Raw genomic sequence first — 14,435 nt, forward strand, 5'->3', positions numbered from 1 at the left:
TCATGAGCTGCAAGCAAAGGATCCTAATTTACAAACAATTTTTTGAGAATATGTACATAAATAATAAATCTCCCAAGTCAAAAGCGTACGGTAAACGGGTCCTACCTGAAGACACCAGCGGCGGCGGCGAATCGAGAAAAAAATGTGTGTTTGTGTGAATAAATGCAGTGAGAATGAAGAAAAAACGCAAAGGCCCACGCCAAACCGCCGAACAAAACTCCCTAGCTTCCCGCCAATCTTTTCTAGGACATGTCTAAGGGCCCATGTTTTAGTGCAGCCCCCCCCCCTCTTTCCCCCATTCCCTCTTTCGTCGTTGCTCTCATCGCCCTCTTTATCTCTCCACCACTTCCCACTTCCTTCTTTGCAACGTCGTCTTTCTTCTTCATCTCGCCTTCTCTTTCACATTTCACGACCAAATACTCCTCTCGCCCCTTACCTTTTATCACGAATTCTCCATTCATCTCCACGACCGACATCAGGAATGAATTGACACTCGAGCCGCCAACAAGGGCTCGACCCAATAAAAAACTGTATTTTTACGGACAGCTTCAAGATAACCTCAACGCCCGATCTTTGTGGCCCTGGCCCACGGCGGCCCAACACGGCACAACCCTCGATGTGCCTCGACATTAGCCCGTAGCACATACTCTACGCAGGCGAAGCGATTCACTGCGTCTGCTTCCATCGCGGCAGTCCCGTATTTCCTCAAAACAGCCGCCAGCCGACACATTTGACAAAAGGGGCCTCGATTTGCTACAAACGACAACGAGCTCGGCTACCCAGTAAACTAAAGTGAACACGAAGAGCAACTGCGCCATCTTGATCGGCCACTTGCTTTTTGTTTGTGTCCTGTTGTTCCGAGCACGCCCTTGCTGGCTCCCAAGAGATCGAGTACATTAAGCGACGTCTTGCTCCTCTCGCCAGCCTATTCTGCCGCATTTCCCGTCTCGGATTTCACTGCGAGCCGCCTTCTCCCCCACAGCTCGTCTCGACCTGTCTATCTCTCTCTCGCTCTCATCCTTCTCTCCCTCTCTCCACCATGTTCGAGTCTCATTTGTCCGTGCGACAGCGCCCGGTCGACCCATCTCAAATGTACAGACACTCCCGCACACGCACTACCTCGTCCAACGTCTTTCCGAATGCCGCACCACAACAACATCTGCCACCGCACATGCAGCCCCGCGAGCCGCAAATGAGCCACGCACAGCGCTCGGCCTCCGTCAACACCTTTAGCACCGTCTCTAGCGGCGGCGGAGGCAGCGGCAACATGGCGCCACCGGCCGCCTACCGCACCAGTCCGACCAACGACGTCCGCCGATCCACCTCCTCCCGCTCTGGCAGCGCCTCCGTAGCCCCTCAGACCTCATACGTCGCCCTGCTCCGCCGCCAAAAGGCCACCGTCTGGAGCGAGCGTGCCCAGTTTGAGGACCCCCGCATCGCCGCCCAGCAAAAGGCCGCCCGCATGCGTGCCAACCGCGAGATCCACGGCGCCGGTGGCGGCGGCGGTGGAGGCTACAACGGCGGTGTCGGCGGCACACGCACGAGCACGGGCATTAGCTCGGCCGGCGGCAAGATGTCTGCCAAGATCCGCCACCACGGCAGCAAGGCCGGTGCCCTGGGCTTCGGCGCAGATAGCAACTACGTCGGCATTGGCGGCGTGCCACTGCGCCTGAGTGCCACCGAGGTCGAGCCGGAAGACAGCGATGAGGACGATTTCGGCGCTGGCGGGTCGGGCATGCGCCTCAACCACCGCCGGACGGGAAGCAGCGGCCGCAGTAGCACGGCGAGCGGCCGGCGCAATCCGCCGTACCGGACGTCCACGGGTGGGCTGGTGACGTCGGGCTCGGGAAGTGGCAGTGGCAGTGGCACCCGACGCTACAGCCCCAACGACACCCCCGAACGTGCTGACAGTCTTGTGGACGACGGTGCCTTCACGACGTCGGCGGCCAGTGGCCTGCGCGACGATGCCGCCAGCGAGAAAGCGCGCAGTACGGCGAGCGGTAGCAGCGCTGAGAGGGCCGACAATGTACCCGATATGGCCTCGTCCAACCGCCTGCCCGCGAACAGCACGATCAACCAGACACTCACGCGTGAGCGCAGCACGCGCAACCCGGAAGATCTGCGGCGTCGTGGCAGCGTCGACGAGCGGACCATGACCCTCTCGACGGCGGGCCGCCTGTTCATTGCCAACCCCGATTAAGCCCCTGGCAGGGCTTGCCTTATTTCCTGTTCATGTTTCAGCGGCGCAATCTGTCTATCTGTCTTTCCTTGATGCACCATCCTCTCGTTTAGCGAATTCTCGCTTTTAATTTGCACATATGACATGCCACTGCATTGTGAGGAGTTCTTTTTGTCTTCCACCGATCATACGTTCATAATACTTTCGTTTATTGTTTCTGCCGAACTACCTTTCTTGGATCCTTCTCTTTTATCGTCTTGTTTTATGTTCTCTCTCCAAGGATTCTGGACAGCACTTTGTATATGATATTTCTCTCTCGCTGCTTCGTGGCCTTGGTGCAGTCGCTCACACTTATCGATACCTTTTAATATCAAGAATCTGGCTTGACTCCGTTCTTCGATCCCTGTAAAATACCAGTTGCTCATGGCTTTGTTGCACGTTGCTAAAGTACCTAATTTGGCGCAAAACGTGGGAAGACCCACTTTATCAGCCACGCACCCACGAGCCACACTTGACCCATAACGCGTAAAGAGACGCCAACTGAACGCGTCGGTCTTTCCCTGTGCTTGATCTCTCTTTTGGCTCCTACCGGAAAGGTTCCACAGCAATTCGTGCCGTCTTCTGGGGAGTGCAACCGTGAACGCTCCTTCCACTCCGGCCAACGTAAGGAACGGATCCAATCTACGCGTCTCCCTTCTCGTGCCTCTTTTCCTCTTCCCTCACGCAATACCGTCTCTCGTTTCTCTCACAGGCTCACAGAGCACCGCCATCCCACAATACCAAACCTCCTCCTCTTCCCTTGCTCTATTTGTTCTCGTGTGACTTATTTTCCCGCTCTTGTATTTGGTCCTGTATACCATCGCGTGTCTTCTTTACTTCTAACGGCCAACCTCGGATCAAGAGCGACGTCGAACCAACAACCATTTACCGACCTCGCTGTCACGTCGAACTACACCGTAAACTTCGTACCATTTCGATGCAAGCGACTCACAACCGCTACTATACATAGGACATCTTGTCCACACCTTCGACTCTCTCCGCTATCCTACCATCCTTCCATACAGAAGCCCTCCTCCGCTCCTGAACTATTGGTCGACGGCCCCGATGCCCCTTCTCGCCATGTCCCCCAACATCCAGGACGGCGGCACCGAAACGCCGTCCCGGAAGAGAACCCTTATGGACTTTCTCGGGGGAGCCAACGCCCAGACGGCCAAGGCGGCCGCTCTCGCGACCAAGCCTTCCACCCCCAGCAAACTCCAGCTCGTCACCGATGCCGACAACCTTGCTTCCTTCGAAAAGGAACAGCAGAAGGAACAAAATGGCACGGGCGAACCTACATCCCCCATTGACCTCATGGCCATTGACTCTCCGTTGTCCGAAATGTCTGATGATGCGCTGTCTCTCCTCACCGACGACGCCGGCAGCAGCACACCGGCCCGCCGGTCCACGTCGCCCAATGCCACACCATGCAAGTCGTCCGCCGGTGCGTCCCCGCAAGTCGTCATCACCATCGACGCGACACCACCACCAGGCCTCTCCGCCTCAGCCACCACGACCACAACCACGACACAACCACCAGCTGCCAAACGCAAGCGCCTGACACCCAGCGAGCGCGAAGAAAAGGCCAAGGCGGACGCCGCGCGGAAACTAGAAAAGGAAAAGGCGGAAGCGGCACGAAAGCGCGAGAAGGAAAAGGCCGAGGCCGCCAAGAAACAGGAGCGTGACGAGCAAAAGGCGGCTGCCGAGGCCAAGAAGAAGGCGGTCGCCGAAGAAAAGGAGAAGAAGCGCAGGCAAAAGGAGGAGGAAGACCGGCGGAAGAACGAAGAGAAGGAAAAGAAGCGGAAAGAAAAGGAGGACGAAGACCGGCGGAAGAACGAGGAGAAGGAGAAGAAGCGGAGAGAAAAGGAGGACGAGGAGCGCAAGATCCAGGAAGCCAAGGACAAGAAGGAGCGGAGCCAGCTTCGACTCAACTCCTTCTTCAAGACCCCCAGCAACAGCAGCGCATCTACGTCCGTCTCTTCCACCGCAGCAGTCACAACAGCATCCGGGTCGCTGCTACCGGCTGGCAGCTCACCACGGAAGCCGGCGGCCGTTCGCGGAAACTCTGCGTCGCCACGGAAGCCAACATCATTTGCCACGGGCGACGCCGCGAGCCTGTCCGAGTCGGGCACCGTCGCTGCCGAGGTGTCAGAATATGACCGCGTCTTCAAGCCCTTTTTCGTCAAGGAAAATGTCGTCATGGCCACCGACCTCTATGGCATGGACGACGAAACCAAGGAGGCCAAGTCGCGCATCCTCGACGAGTTTCTCGCAGGCTCCCGTGGCGAGTTTGCACCACCGCAGCCTTTCAGCGCAACGACTGCTGTCGACTACTTCCACCTGCCTGGCAACCCGGCACTGGCACGCGGTCGCAACCGTCCTACGGTACGCAAGATCATGAATATGCTAGGCCCTAATGCCATGTACGGTGGCCTGCGCAGCGGACTTGACGGCGAAAGTGACGCGCAAACCAAGCTGGCGCTGCATCTGCTCCAGTCGACACCCATGAAGTACCTTTTCTTCCGCGAAGATGTGCGCCCGGCCTACTTTGGCACAGTCACCAGCCAACCACCAACCGCGCGGCTGTCGAAACTGGCCCGCAACCCACTTGCCAAGACGGTGCTGCCCCTCAACTACGACTATGACTCGGAGGCTGAGTGGGTGGACGACGGCGATGGTGAGGACGTTGACGACCTGGACGACGACGAAGAGGAGCTGGACGACGATGGCGAGATGTCTGATTTCCTGGACGACTCGGAAGACGCCATTCCCCTGCGACCAGCATTTTCGGGTGGCATGGAGCCCGAGAGCACGGGCGTGTGCTGGGAGAACGAGCAGCGAATGGCGTGCAAGCCTGCGCTGGACAGCTTCCGGATGGAGTTTATTCTGGGTATGTTTTGCTGCTCTTTGTTTTGCTACTTGTTCTGTCGTCGCCGCGACTTCACTAACAAGAACAGACCACGATGGACCGATTGATCCTTTCTCGACACAATACTGGGAGACAAAGGACCCAGCACCAGCACCCGACGCAACAACTACAGCATCAGGCACGCCGAGCAAATCCAAAGCCATGGCGCCACCACCTGCTCCGTCTGACGCCTTTGCTGCATTGGGAGCGGGTGCCGCAGCGGCCAGTTCATTGACAAAATCCGATCCGGCCACGTCAGCATCGTCGGCTTCGTCCACATCGGCCGCGCCGGCGGCAGCAGACGCAAACAGTGGCAAGGCTGCGGACCCGAAGAAGGCTGGTGTTGCCGCCGAGTTCGTGCCGGACTTGAAAAAATCCATCCTGCAATATGCCAAGCTCAGCAAGTTGGGCCTGGTCGAGATGTTGTCGGTCGAGTTCATGGGCAAGTGCACCAAGGGCCAGATCAAAAACTCGCTCGAGGCACTGGCCGAACGGACAGGAACGGGGATCAACAAGACGTGGAGGCTCAAGGCGTGATAGACTGCTCCGGCAATCCTTGCCATTCTCTTTTTTTTCGTCTTTATGTCTGTTACGGCCGTTTTAACAACGGAGCCGTCGGGTCTGTTTTACTAGCATATGGTGGGCAAGGCGTTCGTTACCATTTGTTTGCTGTTCCTTCACTCTTCATACTATATCTGACGACACCGACCTTTGCGCGGTCCGTTGCATGTCCCACGTCTTACATTTCGTTGTTTGCTTCATTGATCTTGATTGCCTGCTGCACGGTCTTTTATTCCTGTCTTTCGTATTTTTTTTCTGCGATGCAGCTTCATGGGTATGACTATTATGGGCAAGATAAAACATGGATTCTGTCAAAAAGACAACACAAATAAAGCAAAATATTCGCAATGACTCGTTACCCATCTGGGAAGACGACGAAAGCAGGACAACGATGGTGACGACAAGGAGTTGCCTACCTTCTTTCACGTGGTAAAATTAAAGTGATGACGAGTCCACACGTGAGGCTGTATGTACAGAAAATTCGAGAACATGGCCATGGATATCGTTTGGTGCAGTCTTTAGTTCAGCATAGCCTTGTCAGTGTTGCATTGAAAACGTTCTTTTTGATGCCTATTTGCGGTTTACACAGCAGACGTCCATTTTGCGATTGAGTGACGCAGCGTTTCGTAGGATTTGCAGTCTAGCCATAAGGATGGAAAAGTACAGTTTTGCAGGAAATACGCACATAAAATACATCATTTCTCACGAAGGTTGCCCCACCATATCCACTCTGGGCCAATGGCGTTAAAGAGCTGCCTGGCGCGCACCCGACTCGGAAGCGAGAAAAAGGCGAGCTTTTGGTGGTACTGCCAGCCATTTTCGCTGTGAACTCGCGCAAGGTTCGCTGGCGGCCGTTGGCGACCCGCGTGCGAGCGCTGGCGAGCTTGGGCCGGAGCTATCTTGCCCTACGACGATGCCAGTATGGCACGCTTGAAAGACACGATGCAGACTCAAAAAACAGTGCAATGCAAAAATGTATAAAAGTCCAAGGAATTGTCCGCCACGACGAGAATATTAGAAAAGAAAATCATCCTCAACAAGGAATCCATCAACTACGCAAAAGCATCTCTGCAACGACCTCAACAACAGCACTCCTTTTCATCACAACTTCCACTTACACCGCAAGCCCCACTTTTTACTTCACAATGTCTCTCCAGTTCATTGAAAACGACGGCGGCAAGCTTGCCGTTGAGACCCGCGGCCCGGCGAATGCGCCCCTCGTCGTCTGCTCTCCTGGCCTGGGCGACACCCGCGACGCCTACTACAACGTGGCGGACCAGCTCGTTGCGGCCGGCTACCGCGTCGCCCTCGTCGACCTCCGCGGCCAGGGCGACGCCTCCACGGGGTTTCGCAGCTACGGCGACAGCGAGACGGCCTCGGACTTGATCAAGGTGGTCGAGACCCTCGCACCGGGCGGTGGCCGCGCCGTCCTCGCCGGCGGGTCCATGTCTGGCGGCGCCGCCACCATCGCCGCCGGCCAGCGCCCGGACCTGGTGGCCGGCGTGGTCCTGCTCGGCGCGTTCCTGCGCAATGGCTCGGCCGGTGCCGTGCTGCGCTTCATCATGTACCTCCTGTTCCTGCGCCCCTGGGGCCCCAGCATGTGGAAGATGTACGCAACCACCCTGTGGCCCGGTCTCGGCCCCGACGGGGCCAAGGCGCGCGCGGCGCGGTCCACCCGCCTCCTGACCCGCAAGGCCGACCCCGCAAGCAGCGGCAGCACCGAGAGCCGGTGGGCGGCGTTCCAGTCGCTGATGGGAACGATTGACCACGACAAGGACGTCGCGCCCTGGCTGCCCAAGGTCAAGACGCAGCCGGCGCTCGTGGTGGTGGGCGACAAGGACCCGGACTGGAGCCAGCCGGTGGAGGAGGCGGCGTGGGTGGCGAGCCAGTTTGCGGCGGGCGCGACGACGACGCTGGTGGTCGAGGGCGTGGGCCACGCACCGCAGTACGAGAAGCCGGACGTTGTCGGTCCGGAGATGGTGCGGTTCCTGAATGGGCTGCGCCAAGGCGACAGCTTCAAGATGTCCGTGTAGTTGGGGGGAGTGTAGCAATTTCCCAGGGAAAGCTTTACAGGATGCAATGGTGTTGTGCCGGACGACAGATGGCGGTCTAGTAATGTTTCGCGGTTGGCATTGACGTTTTGGTTTTGGTTTTCGATCATCCCATAGATTTTCTTTGTTTATGAACTGTAATAATTGTGCACCATTTTCACGTTTTATTCTCATTTCTGTTACATATCCAGATACCAAAATGCATTAACATTTATTTGATACAAATTTTATTCAAAAAATCAAATAAATAAATACAAGCATTCTCATAAGTGAATATTATTAAATAACCTAGCCTGAAATTACAAAGCACGAAATCAAATGCCATAATCATGAAGAGCCTATTGCCCAATTCGTAATGGATGCCCTGGATACTCTTGGCAGCGGTGAAAGACGAGATATGAAAGGACGAAGACGACAGCAGAAAATAACAACAAAACAACGAAACAGCAGCCAGGTCACCGCTTACCAGCGACCACCACCGTTGTGGTTGCCGCCGTGGTGACCGCCGCCGTGGTGACCACCCTGCGGGCCACCGTAATAGCCGCCCTGCTGGTACTGCTGCTGCTGCTGATGTTGGTGGTGCTCGTCCTTCTTCTTCTCAACAAAGTGCTCGATGACATTCGCACCGATGGCGCCTGCCACGGCACCGGCAATCGTGCCCAGGGCACCGCCGCCGGCGTGGTGCGCGGCCCAGCCGGCACCAGCACCGCCGACCAGCGTGGCACCCAGGCCGCGCTCGTCCGTCTCGCCGTTGCCGCCACCGGGGCCCGCGGCCGGGATGGGGCCCTGGGAGCTGTACTGGGGCTGGCCGCCACCGCCCTGGTAGGGCGACGAGCCGCGGTTGTCCTGCTGCGAGGCGTTGGCGTACTGCTGCTGGGGCGGGCCGTTGTACTGCTCCTGGCCACCATATTGCGGCTGGCCACCGTACTGCTGCTGCTGGCCGCCGTATTGCTGCTGGCCGCCGTATTGCTGCTGGCCGCCGTACTGCGGCTGCTGGGGACCGCCCTAAATTCGAAAACAAAAACTGTATTAGCAAACTGCAGAAGGTGGTATGTACCATGTACGTAAGTGGTCAGCGGTGTTCAGCTGCTGGTGGGGAAGCCATACGTAAGACTGGCCAGAGCTGTAGCCCTGCTGCTGGTTGCCGCCGCCGCCGTAGTAGTCCTGAGCCGACATGGTTGCGGGATATGTGTGTGCGGTACAGTTGGTAGTTGGTTTGTTTGGTTGAGAGAGGAAGGTCGATGAAAGTGACGGTAGTGATGGAAGACGAAAATGAAATAAAGACAACGAGGGGTGAGAAAGGAGAGGGCGGCCACTTGGAATAAATACCAAAACAGCCAAGAACAGGAGGAAACGCCGGCTTGCGAAACTGGGGTCGCTAGTACCAAGCTGCCTTTTGCCTTGCCAACCCGTCATCGAGGGGGCCCAGAGAGGCAGAGCAGATTCGCCAGGAGCCACTAAGATGCGCGAAGAGGGGTGTCGCTGGTGGCAGTTCGATGTGGGCAGCGGCGCTGTGTGGCGCCTTGCGTGATGGTGAGCGAGGCAATGGAGCTCGGGGGAGGCTGCGTGTTACGTATTGGTTCGCGCGGCCAAGCACGATTTGATGGAGACGGAGGGGCAGCATCGACAGCCATCGACAGCCAACGAAAGGCCGCGAAAGAGAGCGAACGAGAGACAGCCCACCCTGTTGACCTCTGAGGCAACTCCGGGTCTCGCCATACAGGTTCAAGGGTCCTGCCATCTGGAGCTCGACCCCTCCACACCTTTCAGAGGGCAGCTGCGCTGTGACAGGGAAAGTGCGAATGAGGGAAGAACGAGCGAACGAGCGAAAGTGGGAGGACGCACGAGAAGGAACAATGGCGCCCGCTAGGCGTATTTTGTGGTCCTTCTCTTTCCGTTTTCCTCATTGCACCCCTCTCGCATCATCCCGCTTGTTTCGGGGCAGGAGCGACCCAACGGCCTGGCTTAGGCCAGGTACGTCGATTCTGTGCCCTCGAGTGACCTTTGTCTCTGCAGCCTAAAGATGCTGTGCAAGGCAAAACAAGGCGCGACGCTTCTGTGTGGCTGGCTGACAGGTTACAAGTCTACTGGTCTACGAGTACCATCTGCAGCGTCCACAGCCTACGACGCCCGTCCCGGCAGAGCCTTGCCGACGGAGAAACAGAAACGGAATGACAAGACAAAATAATAGGACATAATCGGCAAAGCGAATACGTCAGCGCGTCTTGGTATTCTGGAGATGCGGAGCACTAGATGGGTCTCTTGGTCGCTTGGCTTTGTTGAGTTCTCCTTCCAACAAGCAACAAAAGTATCTCCAGGGCGCCAAACAAGGGACATGGGCAAGGCCCCAGAGTCGGTATGTTTATCTCTGCCCAGCGTCTTACGCGCCTGGCTCCCTCCCTCGCCAGCTTGGATATGGCTATTTTGAGTTTATTTCTCTTTCGTGGGGACAAGCGGTTAGATCTCGGCTTGTTCCAGGAACCGCCAACAGGTCCCTAGCCCTTGGCCAAGAACAGGTGCCATTGTGCGACAGGCCGCCTGGCTGGTGCCCTAAATTGATAGCCTAGGCACGTACTAATACGGCGTATGACAGCCTTCGTATGGTCTGAACAGACTTCCAACGTATTTAATTCTTACTAGCGAAATGGCGAAATGGCGAATGGTGCTCAGCCGCGTCCAAGCCACTCGCGCATCCCGCAACGAACACACAAACAACAACGGTCGACTTGTTGACGTCAAACACGACTCGCCGAGTACACTTGAGAACGGCTCTTGACGGCGGCTCGTGCAGAGAGTTAATTGTTCCTATTGCATGCATACAGCATGCACTTGTGGTTGAACTTGCCTCTTTCGGCTCCTGCCTGTGTCGTATCTGCTTCTGTCCTGTTTTCGCATTCGGGTTGGCCCGTGGCACCACGTGGGTCGCGTCGGCCATCGCACCTTCTCCATCGACGCTTTCGATGGCCACCAGGACGTCGTGTGGTTATTCGGACAGATGCATAGTCTCCTAACATAATTACTGGGTACTTGTATATCGTGTAAAGAGACACAACAATGCTCTGCGGAGGTCCCACGCTCTGTCGGCATTCTCCCGCTGGTTGTTTGTTGGTCTCGGCCTCAGCCTTGCCGGCATCGTCCTCATCAAGGAACGCTAAAGCCAATATCAAAACTTGTTCCCAGTCGGGTCGAGATTGCTGTGGAGAGCGTTTCTTGTTTTCATCCAAATTACAAATATATATACAGATACTCCAAGCCCTTCATCCTTACAAATGCGGATGCTTCTCATTACGCGTCCGGCAGTACTCGGCCGCCCGGAAGCTCTGCGGCGTGCCGCCCAGGCCGTGCTCGCTGTGGCCCAGCACCTGGAAGGCCATGTTCATGCCGCTCGCCTGGTGCCACAGAATGTGGCAGTGCAGCACCCAGATGCCCTCGTTGTCGGCACGGAAGCGCAGGATGACATAGCCGTAGGGCGGCACGTACACGGTGTCCCGCAGCACAGGGTCGAGCGTGTTCATGGGTCCGCCACGGGGCGGCTTCCACGGTACAAAAAAGGGGTTGTAGTAGTCCCAGCCGCCGAGACCCTCGTGGCTGCCGACGACGTAAAAGTCGAAGCCGTGCAGGTGGAACGGGTGGCCCTGGGTGTCGATGTTGTTGATGGTGAGCTCGACCCAGACGGGCGCGGCGCCGGTCCAGGGCACGAGCTGGTGGCTGTCCCAGGCGCTGCGGTCGAGGCTGAGCAGCGGCCGCTCCTGGGGCACCCACATGGTGTGGTTGATGTAGCCCTTGGGGATGAACTTGTTGTGGGACAGGATCTCGACGACGGCAAAGATCATGTAGAGCTTGTCCGGCGCCGGCAGCGGCGTGCTGAGGGCGGTGCCGTGGACAGTGCGCAGGTCGATGGCCCGGGTGGGCTGGGTGGCCTGGGTGGACGGCGGCGGCGAGGCGGCGCGCTGGACGGGTCGCGTTGCTCTTCTCTGGGTCGAGGGTGCTGCCACAATCGCAAACGTCTGCGACGGCGGGTCCTGCCAGTTGCCGACATAGTACTCGCCGTCGACGGTGACAACAAGCTGCGTGCCGTCGCCGGTTGCGCCGGCGTCCGGCCACGACAGCACATAGTCGACACGCTGGGCCGGGTAGACGACACCAATGGAGTTGGCCGCGACCGCCTTGGCATCGTCTGGCACGACCACCGGCAGCCCCCCGTCGACGGTCAGCACGTCGATGCGCGCGTCCGGCACGGTGGTCGAGATGCCCGTCAGAACGCCCACGTTGACCAGCCGCACGCGGTACCGCAGCTGCGTGTCGAGGCGCAGCGGTGGCAGCTCGACGCCGTGGCAGTCCACGGGCGCCGCCTTGGTCGCCCTGCCGCAGTCAAACGCGCCGCGGCCGTTGATGAGCACCGACCCGGGCACGGGCTCGTTGCCGTTGCTTGTGGGGTCCTGAAACTCGGCAAAGACCGTCTTGCCGGAGAACTGGTACCAGTCGCCGACGAGGAGGAGAATTTCTTTGTCGACGGCGGCGGCAGCGGCGGCAGCGGCGGTTGCTGGGGTGTCTGTGGGGGCGTGCACAACCAGCCCTCCATACAAGCCGTCTGCCCGCTGCATCTCCGAGTGCGAGTGGTACCAAAACGTGCCGGCCTGGTCGCCTGTCGGTACTTCGTACACAAACGAGCCACCATTGGCCGGGATCGCACACTGGGTGACGCCGACAGGGCCGTCCATGTGGTTGGCGCCACGCATGTGTAGGCCGTGCCAGTGCAGCGACAGACCTTCGTCGACCAGCGAGTTGGTGACGGTGACGACGAGAGTATCGCCGGTGCGGGCCTCGATCGTTGGGCCGGGGAACTCGCCTGGGATGTGAGTGTTATGCATCGACAGAGAAAGGAAGTGTGTTGTAGGCGAACGGCGTACCATTAATCAAAATGACGTCCCGGAAGACACCGTCGGGCGCAATGCGGCTCTTGGTGATGTTCCACGACAGACGAATCGTCTGTGGCTCACGGTTGGTATGGTCCTCAGGGTGGAGGACGATGACGGGGTCTTTTGCCGTAGGGCGTGCTTTGGGAGCGTCTGTATCGGTGTCATACGCCGGCATGGACAGGCTGCCGCCGGTGAGGAGAAGAAACAGGGCTATCACGACAGCCAGGGCTGTGAGTATGGCCAAGACCGGCATGACGATCTGGCGGACGGTGGCAAGCGCCCGGCACAAGCGCTGCCATCGCGACGGCGGGCGGCGCGATGCCGGCGGCCATTGTGCTTGTTCTTCGTCGCTGTCAGAGCCGGTCTCTTGTGCGCCAGGTCCGTCTTCGCCCGCTTTCCACTTGTGCACGTGGTCGAGCGGCGGTCGGAGCAGCCGGTCGCCCTGTTCGGACGTGTCGTCGGGCATGTTGTGCCCTATGCTGTCATTGTAGGCAAGCAACGAGTCATACGGCCAGAAGAAGTAGCCAGTGACTACCACAGACTTCTGTCAAAGTCGTTCGTCACTGACGCCGGTTTCAAGTGAGGAGCTGGTGTGAAATGGTCCGAACTCCGATGTAGGCCAGTACAATGCATCAACATAAAACAAAATAAAATGGCCGTCAGCATAAAGGACAAGGCTAACAGCAAAATAAGTGATACACAATATAGTCCGAAAAGCGTGACCAGCAACAAGACGAAGACCAGCCTCCTCTCCCTTCTCTATCTCGGGGTTCTCGCTCTCTTCTCCACCCTTATTGTCCCACTGTGTCAAGGACGTGCTCCGACATCCGACGCAACGGCATCCAAGAAACTGTCGTACCTGGTGAGAATTTAGACTATTTAGAGTCTTAGACTTTAAAGGGTTAGCTGCCTCTAGCCCTCATGTGTCCTGCGAGTCTTTTGGTCGTCGGTCGCCAAGAACGATCATAGAACAACGTTGGACCATGCAGGGCGGCAGTGTGGGTGGTATTCTGCATTCTGCAGTGGACGGTCTGCGGGCAAGGTAGCCACAAAAGCACTGCTGCAGGACATCTGCAGGGAGTCGGAGGACGACTACGATGTGCGTCGTTCTCTGTACAAACCAACCCCTCGAGGTAAGCATTGCGTAGAGCGTGTGCGTCGATCCGAGTAAACGGCCTAAAAGCTTAAAGTGGACTGCTGTGGCCCCGTGTAAGCTAGCAGCCAGTGTAAGTCCTTGTGCCATTCTGCCCAATGCAGCTTGTTGATTGGCCCACAGACTCTCAAGACAACCCCTGTCGATTTCGTTCGCAAGGTTCGACTGCCGATCGTCAACACGTGTGCTCAAGCGTCCTCCAGACTTGTCGAAATCGTGAACCCCGACAGCGCCGGCCGCAGTCGTACCCTTAAGCAGAGCTAGAGCGATGCTCCTGCAGCACTTGGACTGTTTATTGAGTCCTCTATCTCGTTCTGCTGACTTTTCGTTTCTGCTCTCTTTTTTCTTTTGATTCGCTTCTCATCCCGCTTGCTTATGTGCATCAAGGCGCTGACGACGTACTGTCCCTGCTGTATCCTGTTATTGTCCTTGAGCTGGAGACAGCACGCTCCGTCATGGCATTTGTGATTTCACTGAATCAAAAGCATCAAACTATCAACCAAGCCAAACACATCAACCAAGCCCAAACAAATCACTCATCCTCCTCGGCACTTGTTCGTCCGACGTTTTCTCCGTCTTTCTTGCCGGGGCTGCACTGCGGCTCTTTTTCCACTGCTCGACGTTT

The 14,435-nt window shown here is 57.5% G+C and overlaps 7 protein-coding genes across 7 annotated transcripts; 4 read left to right on the forward strand and 3 right to left on the reverse strand.

Annotated features, from left to right (window-relative positions):
* Positions 1–242: 242 nt before the first annotated feature.
* On the reverse strand, positions 243–476 carry SPSK_10830 (uncharacterized protein; the record flags this gene model as incomplete). The annotated part of the gene is made up of 1 exon (XM_016737096.1): positions 243–476. One exon carries the CDS (start codon positions 474–476, stop codon positions 243–245), a length of 234 nt encoding a protein of 77 aa, XP_016591206.1.
* Positions 477–1,039: 563 nt separating this feature from the next.
* Positions 1,040–2,200, forward strand: SPSK_07662 (uncharacterized protein; the record flags this gene model as incomplete). Its single annotated transcript, XM_016734320.1, has 1 exon — positions 1,040–2,200. The coding sequence occupies one exon, from the start codon at positions 1,040–1,042 to the stop codon at positions 2,198–2,200; it is 1,161 nt and encodes a 386-aa protein (XP_016591207.1).
* A 1,083-nt stretch (positions 2,201–3,283) lies between these two features.
* Positions 3,284–5,663, forward strand: SPSK_07097 (uncharacterized protein; the record flags this gene model as incomplete). The annotated part of the gene is made up of 2 exons (XM_016733765.1): positions 3,284–5,108; positions 5,176–5,663. 2 exons carry the CDS (start codon positions 3,284–3,286, stop codon positions 5,661–5,663), a joined length of 2,313 nt encoding a protein of 770 aa, XP_016591208.1.
* Positions 5,664–6,832: 1,169 nt separating this feature from the next.
* SPSK_07837 (uncharacterized protein) lies at positions 6,833–7,720 on the forward strand (the record flags this gene model as incomplete). The annotated part of the gene is made up of 1 exon (XM_016734492.1): positions 6,833–7,720. The coding sequence occupies one exon, from the start codon at positions 6,833–6,835 to the stop codon at positions 7,718–7,720; it is 888 nt and encodes a 295-aa protein (XP_016591209.1).
* Positions 7,721–8,200: 480 nt separating this feature from the next.
* On the reverse strand, positions 8,201–8,914 carry SPSK_07953 (uncharacterized protein; the record flags this gene model as incomplete). The annotated part of the gene is made up of 2 exons (XM_016734606.1): positions 8,201–8,743; positions 8,846–8,914. 2 exons carry the CDS (start codon positions 8,912–8,914, stop codon positions 8,201–8,203), a joined length of 612 nt encoding a protein of 203 aa, XP_016591210.1.
* Positions 8,915–11,001: 2,087 nt separating this feature from the next.
* On the reverse strand, positions 11,002–13,123 carry SPSK_07168 (Multicopper oxidase family protein; the record flags this gene model as incomplete). The annotated part of the gene is made up of 2 exons (XM_016733835.1): positions 11,002–12,587; positions 12,649–13,123. The coding sequence occupies 2 exons, from the start codon at positions 13,121–13,123 to the stop codon at positions 11,002–11,004; spliced, it is 2,061 nt and encodes a 686-aa protein (XP_016591211.1).
* Positions 13,124–13,309: 186 nt separating this feature from the next.
* Positions 13,310–14,074, forward strand: SPSK_07916 (uncharacterized protein; the record flags this gene model as incomplete). Its single annotated transcript, XM_016734569.1, has 3 exons — positions 13,310–13,519; positions 13,574–13,756; positions 13,934–14,074. 3 exons carry the CDS (start codon positions 13,310–13,312, stop codon positions 14,072–14,074), a joined length of 534 nt encoding a protein of 177 aa, XP_016591212.1.
* Between the last annotated feature and the right edge of the window lie 361 nt (positions 14,075–14,435).

Source organism: Sporothrix schenckii (genome assembly GCF_000961545.1).
Source record: "Sporothrix schenckii 1099-18 chromosome Unknown Cont41, whole genome shotgun sequence".
Lineage (NCBI taxonomy): Eukaryota > Fungi > Ascomycota > Sordariomycetes > Ophiostomatales > Ophiostomataceae > Sporothrix > Sporothrix schenckii.